Below are 24,901 nucleotides of genomic sequence, written 5' to 3'. Positions count from 1 at the left end.
CTTATTTTAATTGATAATTCTGATCTTTTTTCAAAGAATCTCACGTAAGGAAAGGGGAGTATAATTTTTATGGATTATGAAATATAGGAACACTGGGAGGGAACTGAATGTGCCAGCTGGGAATATACAAAGGAGGGAATGAGTCATGCAACTTCCAGTCATTCGGAAAGGGGTCATCCTGACTGGGCAGGACTGCAATTATTAAAATTTATGTATCAAGCATTTATTCCTGGGTTGAATGAATAAATGATCTGCTAGCAGATCATAATTATCACAAATGATCTGCTAGCAATGCTGTGATAAAGGCTCTGTCAGCAATTATATTATAGGGATTTATAATACAGAACTAAAATAGTGCATCCTGGTCACTAAAATAACTCTAGAGTCAGACTTCGGATCAAGTTATCATAACCAAGCAGCTGACTAATGCCCACAAAAATATCCGTATACATGGGAGTCATCTTTGTGCAAGCTGGTTAGGTATTTGCTTGTCTAGGGTTCTTTTTGCTTACAAACATCTCTATAGAATGTATGGGTACTTGGTTATGTGAACATGCATTCTGTGTGCAGGTGCTCTAAACAAACACATGGACATCAGTGCATACCTGTGCAAGTGTTTTAGGCCAAAACAAGCCATCAGATTGTAAAGAAGCATATATTCTTAAGGCTGAGTTAGAACTTAATCTAGTACTCCACAGTAAATCCTGGTAACAGAAATTATGACAATACTTTAAACGTAATAGTGTTAAGAGACGTCATTTATGGGACTTTGTCCCATTCAGCTGCCTGTGTTTGAAAATATGCTTTCATAAGATTTTCCAAAAAGGAATCTATTTCATATTGGTTCAATTAAATTGCTGGATTCTTTAACCAGAATCCAGCAAAACCTATGTTCTTAACCCCAAAACCTATGTTCTGATATTCCAAATGTGAACTTAGTGGCTGACAGATGGAATCTCAGCTTTTACCCTCCGTGAGTTCTGTCAACTCTTAATGTGGCTTCGGTGCATATAACTTCTTGTAAGTTACAGGATCTCACAACAAAAATAATTTGAAAATGAAAAGGAAAAACGTGTTTAGTTAATGCTCTGCTAGCTGATGCAGATGTAGGGCAGGTAGGGTTACTGTGCAGGAATATCAAGCATTTTCAGTGTAAGTGCCTTTCTTTATGATCTGCCAGGGCTGAAGGAACAATCTGAAACAGGTTCCAGTGCATCTTCTTACTCATCAAGGTAGAGCAATCCTCCAGGAGTTCCAAATGGTAATTGGATTTGTACGGAGTCTGCCAAATTAAAATTGCCTGCTTCAAAATATAAAACTTAGCAAAAAAAGATGTGAAATTTTGAGTTCCAGTTAACAATGTGTTCTTATCTCATCAGGGTCTTTCGTGTGTGACATAAGAAATCACTCCCTTGATGCTGTAACTGTGCTATCGATAGACACAATCTGATATATTGATAGATCAGTTTGTGAATACATCAAAAATCTATGACTGCACACTAACCTATAAAAGATCAGTCAGACTACATTGGTGTCACTGGAATTAAATCAGAGTTGAACTTGATCCAAATGCTACTGTCACATTTGACAACTGGATTGTAAGAGTTAATTAAAAAGAAAAAAAGCAAAAAAAAGCAAAAACCAATCTCAAGGGAAGACAATTAGTAAAAACTGGAGCACTGAACCCTTGCCTGAAAAAGACTGGCTGATTTTAGAACATTTCTAATGTTAAAACAATACTTAGCTCCTAAAGTTGATCTTGATATCAGTATTCTGTTGTCACGTATATATAAATAAACATTTGCATGTGTTTATATACATAAAAACAACATCTGTGCTCATGAAGAACAGTTCTGCATAACGTTTTTCACCTTCATTATATTGTGCAGAGTGGATTAGGTGACCTGTATCTATTATAGCATTGTTTAAATAGCAACTAACAAATTAAACAATAAAACATTTCTTCTTTTGAACTTCAAATAATTCAAAACCCATCCCAACCTCATGAAAACTGCACAAGTCTGCTGAAGGTCATGACATTATTTTGACTTACAATGACTGAAGGCTTGGTCTCCGAGCCACTGGGTATACACTTATATGCATTACATGCCCTTTCCTATGTATGCTATGCTTCATGTTTTTCATGTCCAACTATAATTACGAAATGAGCCATGATTTTCAGAAATAGGAATATAAACTAGGGGTCCCAGAACTTCTTAACTGATTCAGTTGGTCCTACAGGAGGGTCAACTTTTTTGAAGAATTTTTACTGCCTAAAATCAGAAAAACACATGCCCTATGTTTAAATCTAACACATCTGAATTTTCTCCTGAGTAGAGATGCTTTCCAAAAGTGAGAGACTTAAGATCCTATCTAGAGATCTCACAATCTAATTTTAGGCACAAAGCTTGTATGTATGTATATATCTGCATAATTTAACATAATAGAAATGCTCTTGCTGAGTTGAAGTTTTCAACTTATCAATATCAATAGGACTGTTTACGGCAACTTGGATTGCTAATGATTTTTATAACAGAGATTTCCATCTCCACTTGCGTTTGGCGCAACTGAAAACTCATCTTGTAAATTCAGGCACAAAACCCAGGCCGCACTAAATTTGGGATTTCACATGAAAAATATGAAGAAATGGTAGACTGAAACTTGTATTTTAGGAAACCAATTTTTAGAAGTAACATTTTCTGACACCTAAACAAAACCACTTTCTGTCTGTTACTGGGGATTTCATTCTTAGGTAGAGGAAACTCATGTTTAGGTGCTGAGACCCTCTTCCCCAGGTGCTCTTCTCTTCCTAGTTCATGACTTTTGGAGGTCTCATTACTGTTTTTTTCATCTGCATTTTCTCCACTGATTTCCTCCCACCTATTCCCCTCATATCTCATGTCTGGCTTAGCTCTGCTGAGGAAGCAGCTGAGGATGGAGTCAAAGGAACATGCACTCTTATCTTATAAGACTTAAAACCATCTTGTCATGTATAGAGCCATCTTTAAATGTTAGGTAGTATAGCTACAGATATGTAACAAGAAAAAAAGAAGAAAGAAGAGATTACAAAACCTTTCTTCCAGCACTTCAGGATGAAGATTGTGATAAGGTAACTTGGAATTTAAGAGATTTAGGAATCTCCCTGCTGCTTTACTTTCAAATGTGTGAACCTTATAGGGAAACGCCCCATATATCATTGAGTTCAGTTATGTTGATGTTGAAAAGATCATTTGCTGCTTTTCATACATAACAGGTGTCAGAGGCTCAGGTATCTGTGCTCCAACAGAGGCAGCAGTTTAAGTATTAGTTGTGGCATTTTGCTTAAGATACAAATCCTGAAGAAATCTTGACACTGATAAATGGAGATCAGACCATGGGCAGGAAAAAACTGTCACTGACAGTCACAGAAAAAGTATTGCCTTGATAAAAACATTCAAGTTATCTGTCAAGGAAAGAACAATAAAAACTTTACATTAGGGCACTCCTAGAAGTCCTAGCAAAAATCAAAGAAAATTACAAAATCTGTTTTCAAGATAATGTGAGCATGTTTTTAAAAACCTGTAATACTGAACTAACTTTCTGAACCTCTGCCCTTCAGTCCTCCTTGAACTATGGTCCCAAGATAAGATGCCACATAAAAGCATCTCATAATCTTCCAAAAATTTCTAAGATGGCAGGTGTGGAAAATCAGGCTGTCACTGGAAAGCACCATTGATTTTAACTGTGCAGCAGCTCCTGTGCTATGCAATACAGTATCCAAAGCAAACAAATAGTGGAAATGTACCAGTGAGAAGTCAAACCCGACTTTCAGGTACTGTAGTATTGCATAACATGATTTGTACTTGCATTATTCAAGGACATGCTGATGTTGAGTAATGCCCTTGATTTACCTAGCAGCCAACCTAATCTTTAGTGACCCTACAACTTAGGAAAAAAATATGGTAAACTCTAGCATTGTAAATTTTATATTGAGGTAAGAAAAAAAATTAGTAAGTGAAACACGTAGGGTGCTAGTGTCTATACAACAATTTCTCATACTGTTTATTTTTCATATGTGAAGATTACACCATGCAAAAATTCATGTGCTGCTTAGATGTTGAACATAAAATGGAGGAAAGAATCTTTAAATGATTTTTCTCCCGTGGGTGTAAACAGATATTTTTAACTTTAGCTACCAAACAGAACTGACTGAGACAGAATTAGATAATACTTCCAACCAATACTTTTGTACCTTGCAAATATATGACAGCTGCAATTCTGAAAGATTTAGAACTAAGTTTGTTAATATCAGTTGTTGCTAAGAGATGCATTGCCTTTAGTAGAAGAATGAATATGCACCCACATACTAAGAGGATCAATGAACGAAAAGTCACAAACCCAATACAAAATAACTTGTTTATATTACAAAATGGTCTGAAAATATTTTATTGTGGAAAAAAATCAGCATTATTGCACTTTGAATTCCTTATGAGTTTTGCTGACTTGCCCCTTCACAGGTGGTGTACTCTGTGATGACATTTTTAAAAACAAAGAACTACTGAAAATTACATGGAAGACTATAACTCAATATAATTCTTGCATGAGACTCAAGAAATTAAACCATTAAACAATACATTTTTAGTATCTAGTCCTTTTTCAATGATATTGCAAAGTCTAAAGAAGTTTGAGCCTCACTGACAAAAAGCTTACAATGGAAGACAGATACCAGATGTTTTCATGTAGTTGGGAGTATTGCAGTTACTCATAACCATTTCATACAGCTATGAAATTATCACCATTTTAACACCTGCCTCTTCTTTATTTCTAGTTAGTGTATTCTCCAGTTTCACTTATCTGTGCTTGGTACAGTACACTGACTTCCCACACTTCTCTCTAGACTTTTTTTCATATTTCCTAAGCTATGTCCACAATTTACTTCTCATATAAGATATAATTTTGTTGTCAGATTTTTTTCCATGTTTGTATTGCACTCTAAAAAGAAGATTTTACCTGACTTCTTTTTAGCACATTTCACTGACAGACCATCTATGTTGAGAGGGGATATCTGAGTTGGTGGGGGTAAATGACATAGATGGCAAGGTCTGCAAAGGCAACGATGTTCTGCCAGCAAAAAGCACTACAAAATATGATTATGCGTTTTCTGAGTCTTCTTCTTAATGACCTTTTGTTGGGTCTTGTGAGGAAAAAAAATCTATTACGGAAGAGGAGGAATTTTAGTCCATGTAAAAATATTTTTTAGAAAAAGACCATCCTCAGTAGGAGGCAGTGTAGTTGCAGCAGTGAGTACTCAGGGACTAAAGCACAACTGAGCTGGACAGAGTATAAAAATTTTAATACTTGACAGTGCCAGAATAAACTTTACTGATATCAAATCAGCAAAAATCCCTCTGTGATGATCATGTATTAGACACATCATAGGCAGATAAATATCACTCTAGTATATGTATAGAAAATATCAGGCAAAAAATGAAGTAGCCTGTGCAAAGCACCAAAGATCAGCAGTACTGACATTTCTAATAAAATTCAAGTAACTCTTAATTCAAGTCTGTATTCACTGCACAACTATCCTAACGGTTTTTGCTGTTGTATGAATGAAACTGCTTTTCCTCCTTGGAGACAGCGAATATTTTGAAACAATCCTCCCTTTCCCCCCTACCTGCTAATTAACTCTTCGGGGGAAAAAAAAAGTGAAACTCCAGCTGTGGGAACATGGACAGGGCTGTGCCTTGTTCTAAGAAAATCGCTTCAGGAAAAAGACTGGTGAATGGTTATGAAACTGCAGAGTGGATCCTGACCTGCTGCAGAGTCACTCCATAGCATGTCTCATAGCAGATAAGCTATGGAAAGCAACAAAATATAGCTTCTCATGCCCAAACAGCAGATGGTTCCAGATAACTCCCAACAGCAGCTATCATAATGAACCACTACTTCCTACATCAACACTGCTAATGTTTTTCACTAACAACTTTTCCCCTCTGACTTGCCTAGGTCAAGGACTCAGATATCTGAAGACTGGATTTTCCTGTAGTTGGGCTGACCTTCTAGAAGCGGCCACCATGCAAAAATACCACATGTAATAGTTGAAATACACACCTTTGCATGTGGAAAAGAACATATTAAAATTCTGGCCAATTATGGGTTACAAACCAGATGTAAAGTACAGAAAAATGTACAGAAAGACTTTGTGGGTAGAACCTTGAGGGTAGCTGCTCAATGCATCAGAAATATGAGGCAATTCTTAGCTGAACCATATTGCAATCATGCTATTATCATGCCTTCAGCTGAACAAGCCCAAGCGAAAAACTGGAAGATGTTGTAAACTAAGCAAGGTTATCTTGGGTCAACCCCCGAATAGAAAATGTACATGCTGACACAACCGGTGCCAGCAGTTCATTAGATAGCTTCTCAGCGGGCCTGGTTGAAGAAGAACATAGCTGGTTGTGAGATGAAACTTGATGCTGCAAATGCCTTCATTTAGGTAAGACTGATAACAAGGTTGTGACAATTTTTTGTCCCTAAATATCATGCTATGAGTCTTATGGATGGATATAGCTTTTATATACAGTTGGAAGGAGAGAAGCAGAGCATGTCTCAGGGTGTCATGTAACTTTGCATGGACTGCAACAGCACTCCTACTGAGGGAATTTTTCAGCTCTTTTTGGAGCTATTTGTTCTGCATCCTGTTTTTCCAGCTGCTTTTTACATCTGCAGAGAAAAGATGGGAGAAGAAAACCCAAACTTATAGCGTGTGCTAGCTATCACTGTTAGCTCCTGCTATGATACTCCTATTACACATGATGAGTGCCTGTAAAAAGCACTCCACTGCCTGAAGCTACCAGGATATCAAGAAATCCTACTGGATTTTAGGCATTTAGAACTACTAATGGCAATAGAAGTGGGCATCTCTAGTCTATCCAAAGCCTGAAATGCTCTTTGAGACAACTGTCCAGTTAGAGTTACAGAGGATGAGTACTATGGCCTTCTAAAGCAAGAATAAAGCACTCTGTTTTCCGAGGAAGAGTGGCTAAGTATTAAGCTGACAGAATCTGGCCTCTGAATATATAAGAACATGAGAACTGAATGTGAAGGAGATCTTGTACTTGAAATTCAGGCCAGGTATTTTGTCCTCGTGCCCATGTGAATTCCCTCTCTAAACAAGTGCTTTGCTGTACCTTGAGCTCCCTGCTTCTTATATTCATGTTTACTCTTGTATAAATTATAAGCACTTTGAGACAGGAACAATTACTTTTCATTAACATGGTCTCTGACAAGCCTTATCACCACCAGGATCATGCTGCCAGTTTCCAGCCTCATCACTTCATGAAGGACAAGTTTTCAGACCCTGGCTCTTGGACAGGCAGGGCCCGTTGACCTTTGCAGGCTCCACGCATGGTGATGCCTGCCCTCTCGTGCCCGGCGGGGTGTCGTGAGCTCCCTGCGAGCCGGGTGGCTACAGCAGCACCCATCCTTCATGCAGCTGGGCTCGGCCGCAGTGACTCCTTCCAGAAGCCTGCCGTAGGAAGAGATGCACAACCTGGGGAGGGCAGGTCTGTGACCGCAAGTGCCCAGTCGAGCCCAACACGTGTTACACAGTTCATGGAAACCGTGCTGGCTTTAGGGTTAATAATTCACCTCTCGCTTTCCATTTTCAAACAAGCTCTTTATTTGCATGGTGCGGGGTTGATTAACCACGTTACTTGCAATTGTTTTGAACTACTGTTCCGCTGCTGGTGCGGCGGGTGAAACCGTAAGCATTGCACACGATTCCTACAACAACGGCAGAGCGCCCGCTAGGTCTCTCCTCTAACAAAAACGTATCGATTTGCGCCCAGCAGCGCCTATAAAACCGGAGTGAGCTTGGAGGCTGTGCAGAGTAAGGTGTTGAGGGGGCGACGTTCGGGAGCGCTGGCACTGAGACGGTTAACGGTGGCAAGATGGCGGCACACCGCCTTCAGTCCCGCCCCCCGCGCCGGGCGGCGCCGCTGTCGCGCGGTGATGAGTCAGCGGCAGGGGCGCGGCGCGGCGCGCGGCCCGGGGGCGGCAGGCGCGGAGCTGGTGCTGCAGCTGGCGGCGGACATGGCCGGCGTTGCCGACGCCGCCGCGCCGGGCAGCGGCGGGGAGGGACGGCGCGGCGGCGCCCCGGAGCAGCAGGAGAGCGGCCGAGGGGAGCCGAAAACTCTCTGGGGGAGCAGCGAGTCGCGGCCGCCTCCCGCCGGCCCGGGGCAGCCGTCCGCGCAGCAGCGAACGGAGACGCTGGGCTTCTACGAGAGTGACCGGGGCAGGAAGAAGAAGCGGAGCCTGTCGGGTGAGGGGCGGCGGCGGCGGGGCGGGCGGCCTCCTCCCGCGGGCAGGGGCGGGCAAAGGGCAGTGAGGGCTCCCCGGCTGGGTCGCCCGGGAGAGCGGGGCGGCCGCGGCGGTGCTGCCCGGGGCAGGCGGCGGCTCCGGGGCGCGTCGCCAGCCCCGGTTCCTCCCGGCGCAGCCGGGGCCGGGGTGGGTGCCTGGGGTGAGGCTGAGGGCACCGTCGCCGCCCGTCCGGGCGAACTTGGGCGAGTGACTTCCCAAAGTGCGGCGGGACCTCTCGGGCCTGGGGAGGGAGCGCGGCCGGGCGGGGAGCGCCTTCTCCCTCCCTGCCCTCGCCTTCGCTCAGCCGGGTCGCCTGTGTCAGTGAAACAAAGCCCTTCAGCGCGACCGGACCGTGTCCCCGCTTACCTCGCGAGCGTGCTCGGGAAGGGAGGGGGCCAGCGCAGCCCCTGCGCCCTGCCGCGCTGCAGTCGGCGGGAGGTTGTTAAACACCGAGGGCGCCGTCCGTTGAAGCGCTGTTACACGCTGAAGTAGGAACGGAGGTGGTTGCGCCTGGTACCGGCGGCCCCTGACGGGAGCGGAGCGCGTCTCGAGCTGCAGCCCGGGCTTCCCGAGCCCGCGCGCTTCGCTGCCCTGCGAAGTACGAGGAGCGCTTCGTTGCCTTAACGCGTCGTGTTACGCACCCGTAGCGGTGGGTCCAGCGGCTTTGCCGCTCCTGCTGAAAGTAACGGTGCTGCTAGAGCCTCGAGGTTGTATGCAGGTTATTAGAACCCTTCTAAACTAAGCGTAGTTTACTAACTGAGGGTTTTGTAGGGAAAAATAAGGGAAAATGTCACGGTCTTTGCTGTCAATCCGCAGCTATATTTACTTGAACTGGTGGTTATTTCAGGTATCTACAGAGTAAGTTTTGAAAACAGCCCTGCCTTTTTCGCTAAAATTCTTGCTTAGTGTGGCAGGCTTGATTACGTGTTGGTAAGGTTATAAATATCTTTATTAGCACCGTATTCTTAATTGAGTGGCTTGCTGAAAATCTGGAAGGTGCTCAAAGCGATGTTCAGATTTCAAGATTTTCTGCCTCAGTGTTGGCTTGTATGGGATACCACAGGTCTTATTGAGTACAAAAAAGAAAAAATAGGAACTGGGATGTAACTTAACTAATCTGCTAACAATTCAGTGCTTTCCGTCTAAGCTTGGCAGGTCCTGTGTCCATTTCTGACACGTGTTGTTATGCCATAGGACATGCAGCATCATTGGCTGCACTTCTGTGATATTGATGAAACTAATGTAATTTCCATAGTTGTAAGGAATTGGCTTGATTGAAGTATTACAAATTGCCTTGTGGTGAAAAAAAAAAGATCGAGATGCATACTGATGTGCCTGCGAGAGAGCTGAACATATAACTTTATGAAAAGTAAAGAAAATTGTTACACGTGGGGGAGAATTTCCTATCTTGCAGTAATTGATTTTAAATTAAAAAATACTTAAAAATCATTGGTGCTTTCAGACTATTCAGGACAAGAAAACGTTAGAACAGGCTTCTTGAGCAACTAAAAAGTCTAACTGGTCTAATGGTAGCACTATGTTAAATGGTATATATAGAAGTAGGGTTTTTCAAGGTGGTAAAGCAGAGCCAGTACTGTAAAAGGAAGTTGTTTAGGGGAGAAGGAAATACTTGGTTTTTAAAAATCATATAGTGCTGTTTTAATCTTGATAGATTTAGCCGAGTGTTTATGGAAGAAGTGTGTATTTAGGATTGGTGAAGTGAGTGCCTGGAACTGTTGCATTTAGGATTAAAGTTATGATGATATAACAATAGAACATTATTGAGGTGCAGTGCATTCTGCATTTGCACAGACTTTCCTCTGCTTTTTTGGTGAATGGCTATGCATTTGGTGTAGCTATGCATTGGAATATAGGTTAGGTAAATCATTATCTTTTTACCTTGAAGGAATTAGTGGCCTTCTATGTTTTGAAAATGCTTGTGCTTTTCTGTCCTGAGGTGGGGGAGATAAAGGAGAATACTTCAAGCATTAAGAGGATGCTGTCTGGACTGTTTAAACTTAGGCCACGGTCTAAAACTTTCTGACTGGAGGGAAATTTGAAGTAGGAATTACAGGGTTTACTTAGTTTTTTTAAAAGAAAATGGTGCTTTGATAGCAGAAAAAAGCTGATTTTCAGATTTATTACTCTGTTCTGCCTTGGTGTCTCCTCCTGTTATTCTGCTTACTCTGTTTTTCCTGCAGGGTCAGCCACTGCTCTGTTTCACAGCTGGCATAGAACTAGGGCTGATGCTGGGTGGCAGTAAGTGCTCAGAAAGGAGCTGGCTGAGCGACTGTGTGCTTCAGTGCATCCCCTGGCACTGGACAGATTGTTCTGCAGTCGCAGTCTGGAGCTTGTATATTGATCAATCTCAGTTATGAGGAGTGATTATCTCTTAATATCTAGGGCATGCAAGTCTAGCCCTAGTGGAGTGGAGGAAACTTAAAATCACTTGTTTGCAACAGTAGGCCTACGAACCAGTTTGTATGAGGTAAGGAGTGGGGAACAAATAGATCATTAGTTAGAAACATAGCATATCTCAAGTTGGAGGGGAGCCATAAGGGACCCATAAGGTACTCCATGATGGTTGCCCTTCTGCGTATATTTACTTCACAGGAAACTTCAGTTGTTTGAGATGCATTATCTTTAAGTTAGAGAAAGTCAGTTATGTAAGGTGGAAGAAAATACACCTGAGCATTTAATAGAGAGTTTATTTGTGTGTTTATACCTAAGTTTATGTCTTTTTACTTTTAACTTTTTAAACAAGGAAGAATTGGACAAAACAAAAAAGTTAAAAGGGTTGGTGCTATGAAGGAAGACCCCAGAAAACAAGCTTACAAGAGATCTGAACAATGATTTAGTGGTATGAACTATTGCCTTATTTCACTGGAATGAACTTTGATTGAAACTTTACATGTCAATATTAGTTTTTTTACTACTCATTAAACTACATGTTGGTTTTGTTGTTGTTTGTTTTTAAATAAATACCTTTAGGGCTTACAGTAGCTTTGGCCTCCTTACTAGAAGTGCAGCAGTAACATATAAATCATCAAAATCGCTATCCCAACAAGCTCATACAGGGAAAAACTGTTCAGTTTACATAGTTTGAAGCAAATAATGATTTAAATGATTTATTAACAATACATAATTAACCACAGTCAGTGAATTATATAGCTGTGATCAGTATTAGCAACATGATTAATCACAATTCTAGACATACACAGGATGTTAATACACCACCACAAACTTCAAAAAGCCTGTTTGAAATCCCCACGTGTTCTAATCACACTCAATACACGTGCCCCCACCAAGGCAGTGCAGGTTATAAGCACACCTTGCCTCTTCTTTTTTACTTCTGTTTGGGCTGATTTCTTCCTTGCTTTAAAACTTTGTCATTTTCTGGCTACTCTTCCAGCTAAAAGTCATCACCACTTCAGTGTGATGAATTTTGAGGAGCCACTATCTCAGACAGTTTTGGGTGAACTCTTCACACATAGCATCAATATTTGCCTTTCACTCTTAAAAGCTGTTGTCTAGGCTATTTTAGTATGGGGGTCTTATGCAGCCTCTTCCACCCCCTAAAAATGTGGAGCACTGTACTGTGCGAGTCCACCCTCCCCTTGACTAAAATTTGTATTTACTATTTGTGAGCATGTTCTTGTGTCATGATAAATGCATTATAGCTTTTCACCTATCTGTCTAGATAATGATTTACATCTTTTGGATATTGTGTGTAAACACAGAGAGTTTCTATTTTTAAATGCCAATAAAGTTGGCAATTGGCAAAATGTGGAACTGTATAGTGTTCTGTCACTTCTGAAATGTTACCAGGATGTGGTAAAGTCAGGCCGTGTCAGTGAATGTTGAAGCTTAAGCGCAACCTCCTTGTGCTGACAGCCTGAATTTTCATAATTATAATTTCATATTTTGTTTCCTTTTGCAAGGCTACTCTGCACAAAGTCTGTTTTTTAGAAGCCATATGAGTTGACTAAACATAGGTCAGTGAGCCTTCAGCTTGTTTACCTACAGTTATTAAAATGCAGAAGACCTGTACGTGCTTGAAGGCTTTTCAGTCTTGAAAGACTTCTGTGCGATCATCCAATGATCAGTGTGCTTATACTGTTTGTGCACGGAATCACTAGGGGTCATGTATCCGTGAATGTTTTGATCTTACAGAAAGTTGTTCTTTAAAATAAAGAACAAGTTGCTAGTGTTGCTGAGAGAGAAAATAGCTTTTTAAAAGTTTAAACTAGAGCTTAGTAAATTTAGGAGGACTGTCAGTATGTTACAGATTAGATCCGCTCAGGATAGAGTGTTCAGTGTAGCTGCTTTGAGTCATGTTTTGGAGAAGTGGGATGAAGTCTGATTAAAAAAATTGTTTTAGCTTGTTTTGTTTCTTAGAAGGCGATGGGGGGATGGGAAAGCATAGGACTTTCTTCTCATACAGCTCCTTCTGTACCAAGTTATTTGATGTTCTGGTTACTGTCAACAGAAACTTTTTGGGTTAGATGTGATGTAAACGAAGCATGTAGCAAGTAACAAAAGCATAGCAGTCTTCTCATTCTTTGGAGGTCATGCCTGAAGTGTCTTCTGCTTATGTATGTTTCCAAATGTAGATCTTTCATTGCTGAGATTCATCAGTGCTGAGCTAACAAGAGGTTACTTCCTGGAACACAATGAAGCAAAATACACAGAGCGGAGAGAGAGAGTATACACATGCATGCGGATACCAAAAGAACTGGAAAAGGTGAAGTATTAATTATATTTGTGTCAATTTAGAGGTGTAATCTGTTGTATTAAATTATTTAAAACAATATTTTTTTCAAACACTTCTACTAAAGAGATTTAAACATTTATAATGGTTAATTTTCAGTGTCAGTAAAACATTTGTTTCGGATTTTCTTGCCTATGCTTGCTTGCTGCTGGCAGCTCATGGTCACTTGGATGTTATTAGCAGAGATGGACAAAACTAACTTTCAAGTCCATTGATGATGACAAATTAATTCAAATGTAAAGATGTCACTGATCCTTAAAGGAATAGTCAAGCAAAAGAAAACTTCTTACAGTAGAACGTAATTTTACATTTTAAAAAAAATTGTTTTAAAGGTGTTTTCAGTCTAAAGTGTTTTGAGGGTGGGAAGATTTCAGTCTGTTAAGAATATGGTGATGGATAAGTTTCTGTCTAAGGTTTTTGACTTAATTTTCATAGCCTTCTGTTTTGCTTCTTGCCACTGTTTTACTACATCTTCCCTCTCTATCCCAGTGCTGTGGACCTTCCTGAGGCATTTCTGTTGCCTCCTTTATGTCAGCTTAGATAGAATTCTGGCCCTGCAGTGAGCCAGTTCCAGTGCTGTAATGTAGAAGAGTTTTATTCTTGCTTATCCATTTTTAAATCCCATAGGAGAGGGTGTTAGATTTGGGAGGCAGCAGGAATATGCTCATGGATGAGGAGTAAGGCAACATTGGTAATAAGGTTTAGCTAGGCTGCAATGTAATGATAACATTAAAAGTAATATTGCTAAAATTCCCAAAACCTCTAGGGAAGAAGTTTCACGGTAGGGCTAAATCAATCTAACTTTAACTTATGTTGAAGGAAGAGTCTTGTTTCACTGTTCCTCCCACTTCAGTCTCCTGCCGTATGCATGCTGCGTGGTGCATGAGCGGTAGTACTTGTTGGACTGTTCTCAAGGGTTAAATCAGCTCATAATTTCATAGTGAATGCTTCACTTTTCTTGCTCTGTTTGTTCTTTGCTAGGATAGTGAGCTGAATTGCTCAGCTGATATTCTTGAGAATCCAGAGCCTACACAGAAGGGCAGAAGGGGAGCCGTATAGCTTGGAGTAGGGGTAGAAAGATGAAAGAACAGTGGAGAAGGGAGGGAGAGTAGTTTACACTTTGTCAGCAGCACTCTGGTTCCCCCTTTGGTATCATTAAATTCATGCTTGGACCATGATGAGGCCTGATTTTACAAAACTAAATTCCCAGCCAGTTACTGCAGAAAATCACAGCATGGATGAGATTGGGGTGGACCTCTGGAGATTATGTAGTCCAAGCCCTTGCTTAAATCTGCGTCACCTGCAACAGGTTGCTGAGGACCGGATCCAACAGGGCTTTGAATATCTCCAGGCATGGTGTCTTCACATCCTCACTGTTTACCCAATCCAGTTTACAACAGAATATTCCAGTTAGGGTAGAGTCTCAGTTGAACAATATAGCAGTTCTACATCATCTTCATTGTAATTATGTAGACTATTATGTGCCATCTCCAAGCCACAGAAATTATTCTGAAGGATCGACATAGATTCCCAATAAAACTTTGTGTGTGAGAACAAGTGAAGGCCAACAGTCTTTTATAAATAAGGTTGATGCTGTAAGTGGTGAAATCAATGGGTTTTGCATGGTAAATCGAACTTCAGTATATAATTTGAATATGAAAGAATATGAAACTGAATAATAAGCTGATAGATTTTAAGTGATAGTTATCTCTGTAAAGAGATTACGAAATAAATTTGTTACTTCTTTGCATAGGCTTAGTCCAGGTTAGTATACATACTAGCAGTATCAAATTGAGTCATACTTGTTGAAAAAATTGAAAAGGTATGATGATGAGCACCTAGAAAGCAAACTAAATAGTGTTCCGATCATCACCTATTGCAGGAATCACTTGACTGTGTGATTCAAAAATCTGCTAAATTGAAATAAAGCATCTGAGACACTAGGAAAAGAAGAGAAGAATTTCCTCAATGACCTGTATTGTTTACTACCTAATAGTATAATTACAGACTAGTAATTATAATCAGGTAGAGTGAGAATAAACTGGAATAAATTTATCAAAACCTAATCTTAGGAGATGTTCTTTAACATGCACTTACTACACATACATATTTTTAGAGTGGGGTATGATGTTAAAAGGGTAGTATTTTTTGTTGTTGTTCTGAATACTGCTTTTTTTATTTAGAGAAGCCAGATAATTTGTAATATAAATGTTACTTCCACTCCAGATTTTTGTGCAGTTTCAGTGGAAGCTCTTAATTGTAATGGATTATTTATATTAAATGAAAAGGTAGTCTCTATTCCTGCTGTCTTAAGGGAACACTTGTCATGGAATCATAGAATGGTTTGGGTTGGAAGGGACCTTAAAGATCATTTAGTTCTAACCCCCTGCCACAGGCGGGGACACCTTCCACTAGACCAGGTTGCTCAAAGCCCCATCCAGCCTGGCCTTCAGCACTTCCAGGGATGGGACATCCACAACTTCCCTGAGCAACCTGTTCCAGTGCCTCACTGCCCTCATAATGCAGAATTTCTTCCTTATAATCTAATGTAAATCTACCCTCTTTCAGTTTAAAGCCGTCACCCCTTGTCCTATCACTACATGCCCTTGTAAAAAGTCCCTCTCCAGCTTTCCTGTAGGCCCCCCTTCAGGTACTGGGAGGCTGCTGTAAGGCTTCTGCAGAACCTTCTCTTCTCCAGGCTGAACAACCCCAACTCTCTCAGCCTGTCTTCATAGGAGAGGTGCTCCAGCCCTCGCATCATCTTTGTGGCCCTCCTCTGGACTCACTCCAACAGGTCCATGTCCTTATCTTGGGCCCCCCAGAGTTGGGCACACTACTCCAGGTGGGGTCTCACCAGAGTAGAGGGAGAGACTCACCTCCCTCGACCTGCTGGCCACACTGCTTTTGATGCAGCCCAGGACAGGGTTGGTTTTCTGGGCTGCAAGAGCATATTTCTGGGTCATGTTGAACTTCTCATCAACTGGTGCCCCCTAAGTTCTGTACCTCAGGCCTGCTCTCAATTAATTTTCTATCCAGCCTGTATTTGGGATTGCCCTGTATCAGTGAAAGGTACTGGCTGGTTACAGCAGTGAGCTTCGTACAACCTCACATTCTCAAAATTAAACTTTGTGTGTTTTTGCTAAAATACCAGTATGATGATGGAAAAGCTCTCTCTATAAGCTTTTCTGTTAGCTCCTCAGTATCTGGAATGTAGCAGCAAAAATAAGGTTTACAGAAATGAGTGGAAAGTTCAGTGCCATTTATATTTCAGTGGGTGCATCCAAGTGTGCAAGTGACATGTAAAGAATTAGAAAAATGAGGACATCAAACAATTGCAAATATTAATGTAAGCTTAGAGAATGGGAAAAAATGTGTTTATGCTCAGGCAGAGAAAAAGTCTGTATGAATCAAAAAGAAAATGCAGAATTGTTTTCTAGTTATATAGATGCCCTTAAAGAATACAGGGGCAAACCGACAGGCCATCTATCTATTTAGCTTGGGTTAAAGAGTTTTTTTTTTTTTAAAAAAAAAAAAGGCGTGTTCTGCTCTAGTCATCCTCGGTGCTTGGATATTCGGCACCTGGTTTACAAGTTAGCAAAGAAATATGTAACTTTATGGCATATTAAAATGCAACGCGTAAATGTGTCTGTTATTGGTAAGCACGGCTCCTGAGTTTTGAATGATAACTCTCTGCCGAAATTTGAGAAAATGGTACAAAGATGAGAATGAGTGAATATCAGGGAAGAGAGCTTAATGTCGTGATGGTATTGAAATACAGACTGCACAATTGGTAAAAATAGTGTTATAAAGGAAAGCAAGAGCTTAGAGATGATAGCAGTGCTCTTACGGCTGCATCAGTGATCTTATGTGGCTTGCAGGTAGTTTACTATAGGCAGGAAAACAATCTGTAGGATTGCTTTCAAAGTTACAAGGATGCATGAGGAGTAAGAGTGGGAGAAATATACATATCAGTGACATTATCTCATTGGACATTGACCTGGCTGTTGCACAAGCTGACAAAGAAGCTGTTTTGATAGGCAAAGAGATTGTGGGAGGCTTTACAATGATCATTTACTTGTGCTTTGGTTTACTCCCACTCCCTAGCCAGTGTCTTCCTTTCCCATCAGCAATACATACAACTTTCGCATCTAAATGCATATGTCATGGATGTCTAGGCCTGCTTAGATGTTGCTAGTCTTAGTTGTGTAGCCAGTTAAGCTTGCCTTTTTACATGATCTTCCTTGCAGGAAAAATCACTAGTGTCTGATCTGACAGAGGCATAAAAGCATATACCTAGAGTCTCATTCTAAATCTTAGATACATTTGGAGAGCAGATAAAGGAGGAATGTCATGTGGGGAGAGTCTGGTGTATAAGAGGTTTCTAATTGTAGAGTTTAAGTCTAGTTTAATTATCATAGAGTTGCTTGGCTTGTGTCTATAATGAAATGGCTTCAACTGTTTCTGTAAATTAAGGATAAAGCATTTAAACGGCAACTGGAAGTTTACTTCTTCATATTTTATAGTCGTCTTCATATGAAAAAGGTGGGTATTCTCTGAAGAGCTACCACAGCTATAATTAGTTGTGCAATAGAAAACCAAGGTTAAAAAAAATCTGGGGAAAAAAAGCATATTAAAAAGGGTATAGGCAGAAAATGGATGGACACATGTACACACAGCTCTACATTTTTTTCTGAGGTTAGAAACGTTAACTTCTGTAACCTTAGAGGGAAGTCACTATTGGAAAATGAACTACAGTTATATCCAAGTACAATTCCTTTAGTCAATAAAGACCGAGTTTGGCGAGCCATGGAAGTCTGCAGAAGCCTTGCTGCTTGGACCTTGTGGTGCAGAATTTTTGTGTAATAGTCTTCCAAGTGCATAGCATGTTATTTTTCATAGAATTCAGCTGATTGAACAAGTGAGAGTATTGTGCTTATTTGGTTAGTCTTATGTAAATATATTTTTCATAATATAATTCATTATAAACTACTAACATACTTCTGTTTTATTTTTGTAATTTAGCTGATGTTTTTTGGAATCTTTTTGTGCCTGGATGCTTTTCTGTATGTATTCACCCTGCTTCCTTTGAGAGTTTTTCTGGCAATGTTCCGGTTCATCACTTTGCCTTGCTATGGCTTACGGTAAGTTGATTCAAGAGAAAGGTGTTGATACCCTTAAGTAATATTTCTCTATTTATGTTTGTGCTTAATTTTATGGTCTTTTCAGTGCCATTGGAACTACTAATGACTTTTCCCACTGTAAAACAGAAGTTTTGGTCTAAACTAGCCACAGGAAAAGGGGGGGGGGGAACGGGTCTTTAAGCTTTGCCACCAGTCACTAACTGTCATCATTGTTTCCTTCAGACACAACAGTTTGGTAACAGCACCACTTAGGCATATTCAGGTTAGTAAAGGACAGAGATGTAACCTTACCCTGTAGTTTTGTTCTTTTAACTAACATCTATTTGAACAGTGCTTTAAGATTCTTAGACTTGAGTTAATGACTTGGCTCATGTCTTTTGACAGACTCTTTGATCTTGAAACAAAAGTTTGGTTTTTTACAACAAAAGTTTGCCCAAATGATCCATGTATAAAATGTATTACTTTATTTCCTTCAAAAAATATTAGTACCTACACAGGACTAACTAATCGGAATAATATTAAGAAATTTTAGATCTTAACCTTTTGCTTTTTTGTTCAGAACAATACTAAGAAGAAGTTGCTAATACATAGGAATTTTGGTTTGCCTGTCTGGCATAGGCATCAAAAACTGGATAGAATTAATTCTTTGGTAAAAGTTGCTACCTCATGGTAAAGCTGATCATGTAAACCTTAAATGTGGCCTAAAAGAAAAGGAGTATTTGTATTGATGTTGTAATTTTTCCTCGAATAAATAAGGACCTCAGGGTTTTCATTCTGGATTTCCCCAAACTTTAATTTAATTTATGGTAGCTGTTTTAATTTTTTAAATTTGAGTTTCTTGCATTTGCATTATTAATAGTCTTTTATATGTAGAGTGCTTTTAGATGTACAGTTTAGAATATATGTTCTGATTAGAGCAAATGCTCGTCCAGTTGTGTTAGATTATAGCCTTAAACTGAATGTTTATACTGGAGTGATGCTTAACATAGACACTAGGTGGCAGCCTTTAATATTTTATTGTGCTGTTAATTTTAAACTGAACCGCAGACTTTAATTATGTTAAAAGATTTTCCTTGCTTTATAAAAAATATGACAGCTATTTAGTCTTAACCTGATGACAAGTCAAATTCTGTGCCTATTTGCAAATATCTGTATGGGTGCTATTGCAAAAATATTAAAATTCAGGTTAACGTAATGGATTTTAATCTATCATTTGGATCTTACTACTTTTTTCTATTTAAAAAGTGTTCTTCCTTGTTTATAAACTTGGATTTTGTTTTGACAAACAAGTTTTTTGCTCTTCTGAAATTATGATGAAAATTTGAGACCATTTGCTGGTTTTGGGTTTTTGTTCAATGTACTGAAGAAAGCAACATTGAAAATACCATACACACTCACATGTGTGTATATATGTACACACACCTGCAATGTTAAAACTTAGTCTGCTTACATGACAGTATTTTTAGTGTGTAAGGATAGAATCCAGTTTAATCTATTCAACTTGACTATGTTAACTTTACAGTGTTACCAGGTAAGATGCAGTGAAAGTGAGATCTTGAGTGAAGAGGCTTTGTTTTTGTAATAACTCCTGAAGCAGTTTCTTTTGTCACAGTTTCCTCAAATGGTTGTGGAATTAATTTCCCTAGAATCTCTTCACTTGATCACTACTCGAGGCTTTGTCTAATTCATTGATGTTTTAAAATTGGTGGCTTTTTATTGAATGGTTCACAATTCATGTTTATAGCATGTAATGGAACTCTTTCAGATATAATGATTCTTATTTCCAAACAAACAGAGCCTATGCTTTGCTTTTGGAGATTTATCTTGGTTTTCTAGTTATGCTGATTTGATTTGTTATGCCAAAAAATATTTGGGGTTTTCTTCTAGCTCAGGAAATATATTTTTATGTGATTGTGACAAAACAGAGTTCAATTGGTGAAACATCTGTAATTATAAAAGGTACAAAGCAGGTGGCTGTTTATCTTTTAGCTTGCTCCTCACAAATGTCAAGTATGTGTTGAGAGACGTGACTAGTTACTTGAACCTGCCACATCATATTCCATTCTGTGTAGTAAATAAAAGTGCTCCTCCCTTCATCTTGACTTTTTCTCAACATATCAGTGAAGTGATTGAGCAGTGAGTGTTCTGCTCTTCAGTTCATTTATTTCCTCATAACTCTCTGCTCTTTTCTGTGTAGAAAAGCTTATATTACCCTTCATTTCTTCAAAACAATAAAATCACAGCCTACGTAAAATGGGCTAATTCCTGTCAATGGTATTGTGTGCAGTGCTTAAATGTTGGGGGAGGGCTTTATAGCCTCTCCCACATGTTTTAATATTCCGTTTTTACAGAGCTCTGAAAGGGACCACAAAGTAATGTATCTTAGAAATTTGTTTCCTTTTTTCTGCCTAGACGGTGTAAGTGCTTCAGTTTGACTGCCAAGTTGTCATTCCTCATCACTTGATCCTTTCTTTTGAATAAATTTAGCTCTGGGTATTTGTCAGAGCTATATTGCTGTTAAAATAGCTATTTTAGAGAGACTCTAAAACTTCGAAAACTGCAGTCAGAAGAATACAAAATTCTGTCATTAAGTAAACTTCTGGTTAAGTTGCTTGGTCAAACTGGCTGAATCATCAGATTGTGGTGATTTTGGCAGGTGCAACTTCATTACTGCTGTACTCTGTAAATAGTAGGGTGATCTTAAAATTAACAAACACTTGAGAAAATTAAATTACATAATCTGAAATTATGGCAAAAAAAAAAATCAGCTCTGCTGTATTTTCTTCCAAATTATGGAAGGAAGTTTCCTAAATTATTCTCTTTGAATCTTATAAACTACTCTCATTTTATTAAAATACTTCTTGACAATGTAAAAGCACATACTTAGCTGGAACAACGAATCTAAGGTAGAGAGAGAAGTAGGCCTGGTGGAGTTCTCTTCAGAATTACAGTTCTTGATGATAGGTTCCTAAACTAACTCTACCTGTGGTTGAAAGGTATGGTTTCCTTTTACAATTCGGACACCTTTTTTTAATTTACAATTCGGACACCTTTTTTTAATTAACACCTCAGACCCAGAGATTCTGGGCAGATTAATATCTCTGCTGGTTTTGAAACACACTTATAGAGCTGACTTTTTGTTTTTCTTGAAAATTATTGCACACCAGTAAAAGCTTTTTTGGGAATGTGGAAATGCTTTTCTGAGCTATTACTTGAAAAACACCATGATATGAAAGCCAAGATCGTATGTTAATGAAACTCTGGGACTCCCAGTTTAATAACAATTAAAGGCATTCCACAGCTTGTCCACAAAGAAAGTAAGGACTTGTTATGGAAAGTGAGACTTTTTTCCTCCAAAATTTTAGCTTTCCTAAGAAAATACAGAAGTAGATTATGAATCTTCTTATATATGAAGATTGATTGATGAAATCTTTAAATATTTTCTGTGTGGAAACAGATACAGATTACATATGTGTTCTGTGGGTTTTTTACTCTGCTCTCTTCTCCCTGAAATAAGTTAATTTAGGTCCTGTCAGCAATAATGTAATTAACTTCAGTCATATTATATGTACCTCTTAAAATTCCCATTGCCCTCCTGTGAAATCAGATTCACACTTCTCAGTAGGAAATAAATACAACAGCATTCCTTCAAGAAAGAAACTGTAGGAAGAAAGCATCTCAGGAAAAAAGCCCATACATACATACTGGTGTTCTTATTATGGACATTATTTCTTTGTTCATATTATCAGGTTATTAAATAAATTTGAACCTCTGTTGTACACTTATTCCCAAGCTTATTTTTTTGCTAGGAGCTATAACTGTTAACCAGACAACAGGAAGTTTATGTATTTAAATTCATTGAGAAAATAGTGCACCTGTCCACCAAAACGTGTAGCTTTGTATCAACCAAAAAAAGGCAGGTGCATTCAGTATTTTCTGTAGTAAACTCTCAGATCAAGTACTCCTTTCTCCTTTCCATAACAGTGCATAGTGTAGCAACATTACAACCTTCTCTTTCTTTCTTTCTTGTAAATCAGACCGAAGGGAAGAGCACTTTCACTTCCTTTATAGGATGGAATGTGGTGTCACAGGGATTCCTCCTTGGTGAGTAAATCCTGATTTTTCTTTTTCCTTCTATGCTGTCAGCCAAATCCACATATCCACATGTAATCAGTAAAAAGACTGATTACAAATTAATAGTATAGCTAAATTAACAAACATACCTCAAAGGAGAGACCAGCACTTAGTTTTGATAACCAACACATGAAATTGATTCAGTGCTGTTTATGGTAGGTATATTTTCATATGTAACTCTACATCATTGTAGAAGTAGGTTGTGATCTTAATAGATTTAAAACATTTTTTTTTATATAGAGTACCTGTGGACTAGTTCAGCCCAATTTAAAATAGTATATCTTGGAAAAACTCTAGCCCCTGCTGTACTTAGTTTATAGTGCCTTAAGGTTTTTTTTTTGTGTGTTTATTCTAAGTAGCACTTCAGTCAGGTTCATAGCTGTTTTCTTGTGTACTTCGAGCATTTTTTTTGCAATGTTTAATGTAAATTTTGGGGAGTTCTGAAAGTTCATTGCCAGGTATCTTAGTAGTAGACTTGAAGTTGATTTTCAACTTAATAAAATACAGCATTTAGCATATGTTCATTTACTGAACTCAGTTATAGTTGTTTCTGTTATTAAAAAAGTAAAAGCTTAATGAAAGCTAATTCTAGTTGTCACTTATTTGAAACCTTTTTTATTTATTTTGAGACAGCTGTCATCGGGGCCTAACAGCAAGGTTGGTTTTGTTTCATTCTTAGCATGGTCTCGTGCTGTGTTGTGTGCATGTAGAGGCTTTTTTTTTTCTTCTGAGAAATGGAAGGCCATGTAACCTTGGCAAACTCAGCTCTCCATAGCTTAGAATTGTTCATTTGGGACATATTTTTATCAGTGCGTATTCTGTATATCTCACAGGTTTGCAACAGTAAAGTCTGCATACTGTAAACTGTATCTCTTTTTAAAGTCTCAAACTGGATGTTAGATTTGATCAGAATAGCTTTTCTTCCTGAAGCCAAACTCGATTCCAAACTTGAGCATAATTGCAGGAAAATATTTCCAATAGGTCACTTATTGCATTTTGAAAATTCTTAGCATGTAGCTATATGGGCAAGCATGCCCTTCAGACAAACTTGCTTGGGTTTTGTTTTCCCTGACATCTTTGCTTAGTATGCTAACAGGAAAACATCCCTTTCTGCGTTAATCTGATCATTGTTGTTAATGCTTTATATAAGATTAGAAACTTACTATACCACAGTTCATTAATGAAGGATGCATTGAAGGGTTAAGACTTCGATCAAGACTAAATATCTACATGTAAAACAAAATCCCACAGTTCAGTTTTCATACAAGTCTGTGATGTAAAAATGGAGAAAGAAGAGATATCTAAACAATAACTAGACCACCATTTCAATAACTGAAATACTTTTTTAATTAATATAAACCTCATTGGTGTCTAACTTTTTCAAAGCATTAATATTGAATAAATAATACAGTTAGAAAAGGTTTGCTGTACAATACTTGTTCACTTCTTAAGTGCATTATTAGCCAAACAGTAAACCTATATAAATGAAAAGGTTTAATAGTGTAAAGTACAATAACATTTATAGAAATACTACTGTTATCTTAAGAGTTTATCTATGTATATGTATGCAGATGGTTATGTTCATTATTTTATTAAAGTTAAAATATCCATCTAAGGCATTATTGCAATGATAGTGTATTCCTATCTTTAAATTACTGTACCTGTGACATCAGTATTTGAAATTCTGTCTGTGCTGACTAGGAAGGAGCAATTGTTAGAGTAATCTGAATTATTGGAATGAGACTGTACTAAAGAAATCAATTGAAAATGCAGTCATCCTGTTGGACATCTTTAAACTGTAAAATTAAACAAAGAAAATTTATTGAATTACTGCTGGTTTAAAAAACCAGACAAATCCAACAACAAAAAAAACCAAGCAACAACAAAACCCCAAACAAACCCAAACCCACAAAACCAACAGCTGAAAACTAAACAACTCTACAAGGTGAGTGGAGAACTGTATTTATTTAATCAGACCAGTGAAGATTTGAGGAACATCTGAAAGGCAAAAATAAGTTGTGTGATAGCATATGGCAGTCTGTGCAGAGTTTAGTTTAAAATAATATATGCAGAGTGCTTATGCATTGGATGCTAAAGTAATGAAGTACTCGGACAAATGTACTTGTCTACAGATTACTTTGTGTACAATATAGTGAAAACATTGTTCATTGTGCAGTGACAGTTGCTGAAAAGCATGCCATAGACAACTGTAGTGAGATTTTTAGACTTTTCTGCAGTAAGAACAAATTCCTGTTTGTCCTGGGCTGCACTTTATGTTCAAAATGGTTAACCACTTTGAATTTAATAAGTAAGACTTATTAAAACATTTAACGCCCAGTCTTCGTTTTTTTTCAGAAGTCAGTCACTTAAGCAAACTTGTGCGTTACCTACTTGTGATTTCTAACATACTAAAGCCAAATATCAGTAAACTGATTTATTTTTAATAATGTTCTACATAATGCTAAGTAACTTTAATTGTACAGCTGTTGGACCAAAAAGGCATTGGTGGGGT

General features: G+C 38.7%; 1 protein-coding gene and 1 long non-coding RNA gene across 4 annotated transcripts in view; one reads left to right on the top strand and one right to left on the bottom strand.

Moving 5' to 3' along the window:
* The window catches only part of LOC135313041 (uncharacterized), a 126,065-nt gene extending 116,999 nt beyond the window's left edge, over positions 1 to 9,066 (bottom strand). Inside the window, exon 1 of the long non-coding RNA XR_010372606.1 lies at positions 8,710 to 9,066. This is a non-coding gene — a long non-coding RNA (uncharacterized LOC135313041). The remainder of the gene's footprint in view (positions 1 to 8,709) is intronic.
* Positions 7,891 to 24,901, top strand: part of TAPT1 (transmembrane anterior posterior transformation 1) — a 51,441-nt gene continuing 34,430 nt past the window's right edge. The window contains exons 1-3 of one of the 3 annotated variants that reach the window (XM_064449179.1): positions 7,891 to 8,305; positions 12,957 to 13,087; positions 18,137 to 18,255. In XM_064449179.1, coding sequence (XP_064305249.1) covers positions 7,996 to 8,305; positions 12,957 to 13,087; positions 18,137 to 18,255 — 560 coding nt within the window. In that variant the 5' untranslated portion in view covers positions 7,891 to 7,995. Of the gene's footprint in view, positions 8,306 to 8,396; positions 8,491 to 12,956; positions 13,088 to 18,136; positions 18,256 to 22,292; positions 22,360 to 23,022; positions 23,047 to 24,901 lie in introns of those variants that run through there. The other 2 variants (XM_064449180.1, XM_064449181.1) reach the window with 2 other exon arrangements.

The sequence above is a fragment of the Phalacrocorax carbo genome, chromosome 4 (assembly GCF_963921805.1).
Source record: "Phalacrocorax carbo chromosome 4, bPhaCar2.1, whole genome shotgun sequence".
Classification (NCBI taxonomy): Eukaryota; Metazoa; Chordata; class Aves; order Suliformes; family Phalacrocoracidae; genus Phalacrocorax; species Phalacrocorax carbo.
Note: the sequence above shows the minus strand (reverse complement) of the source record. Positions and strands in the feature narration are given on the sequence as shown.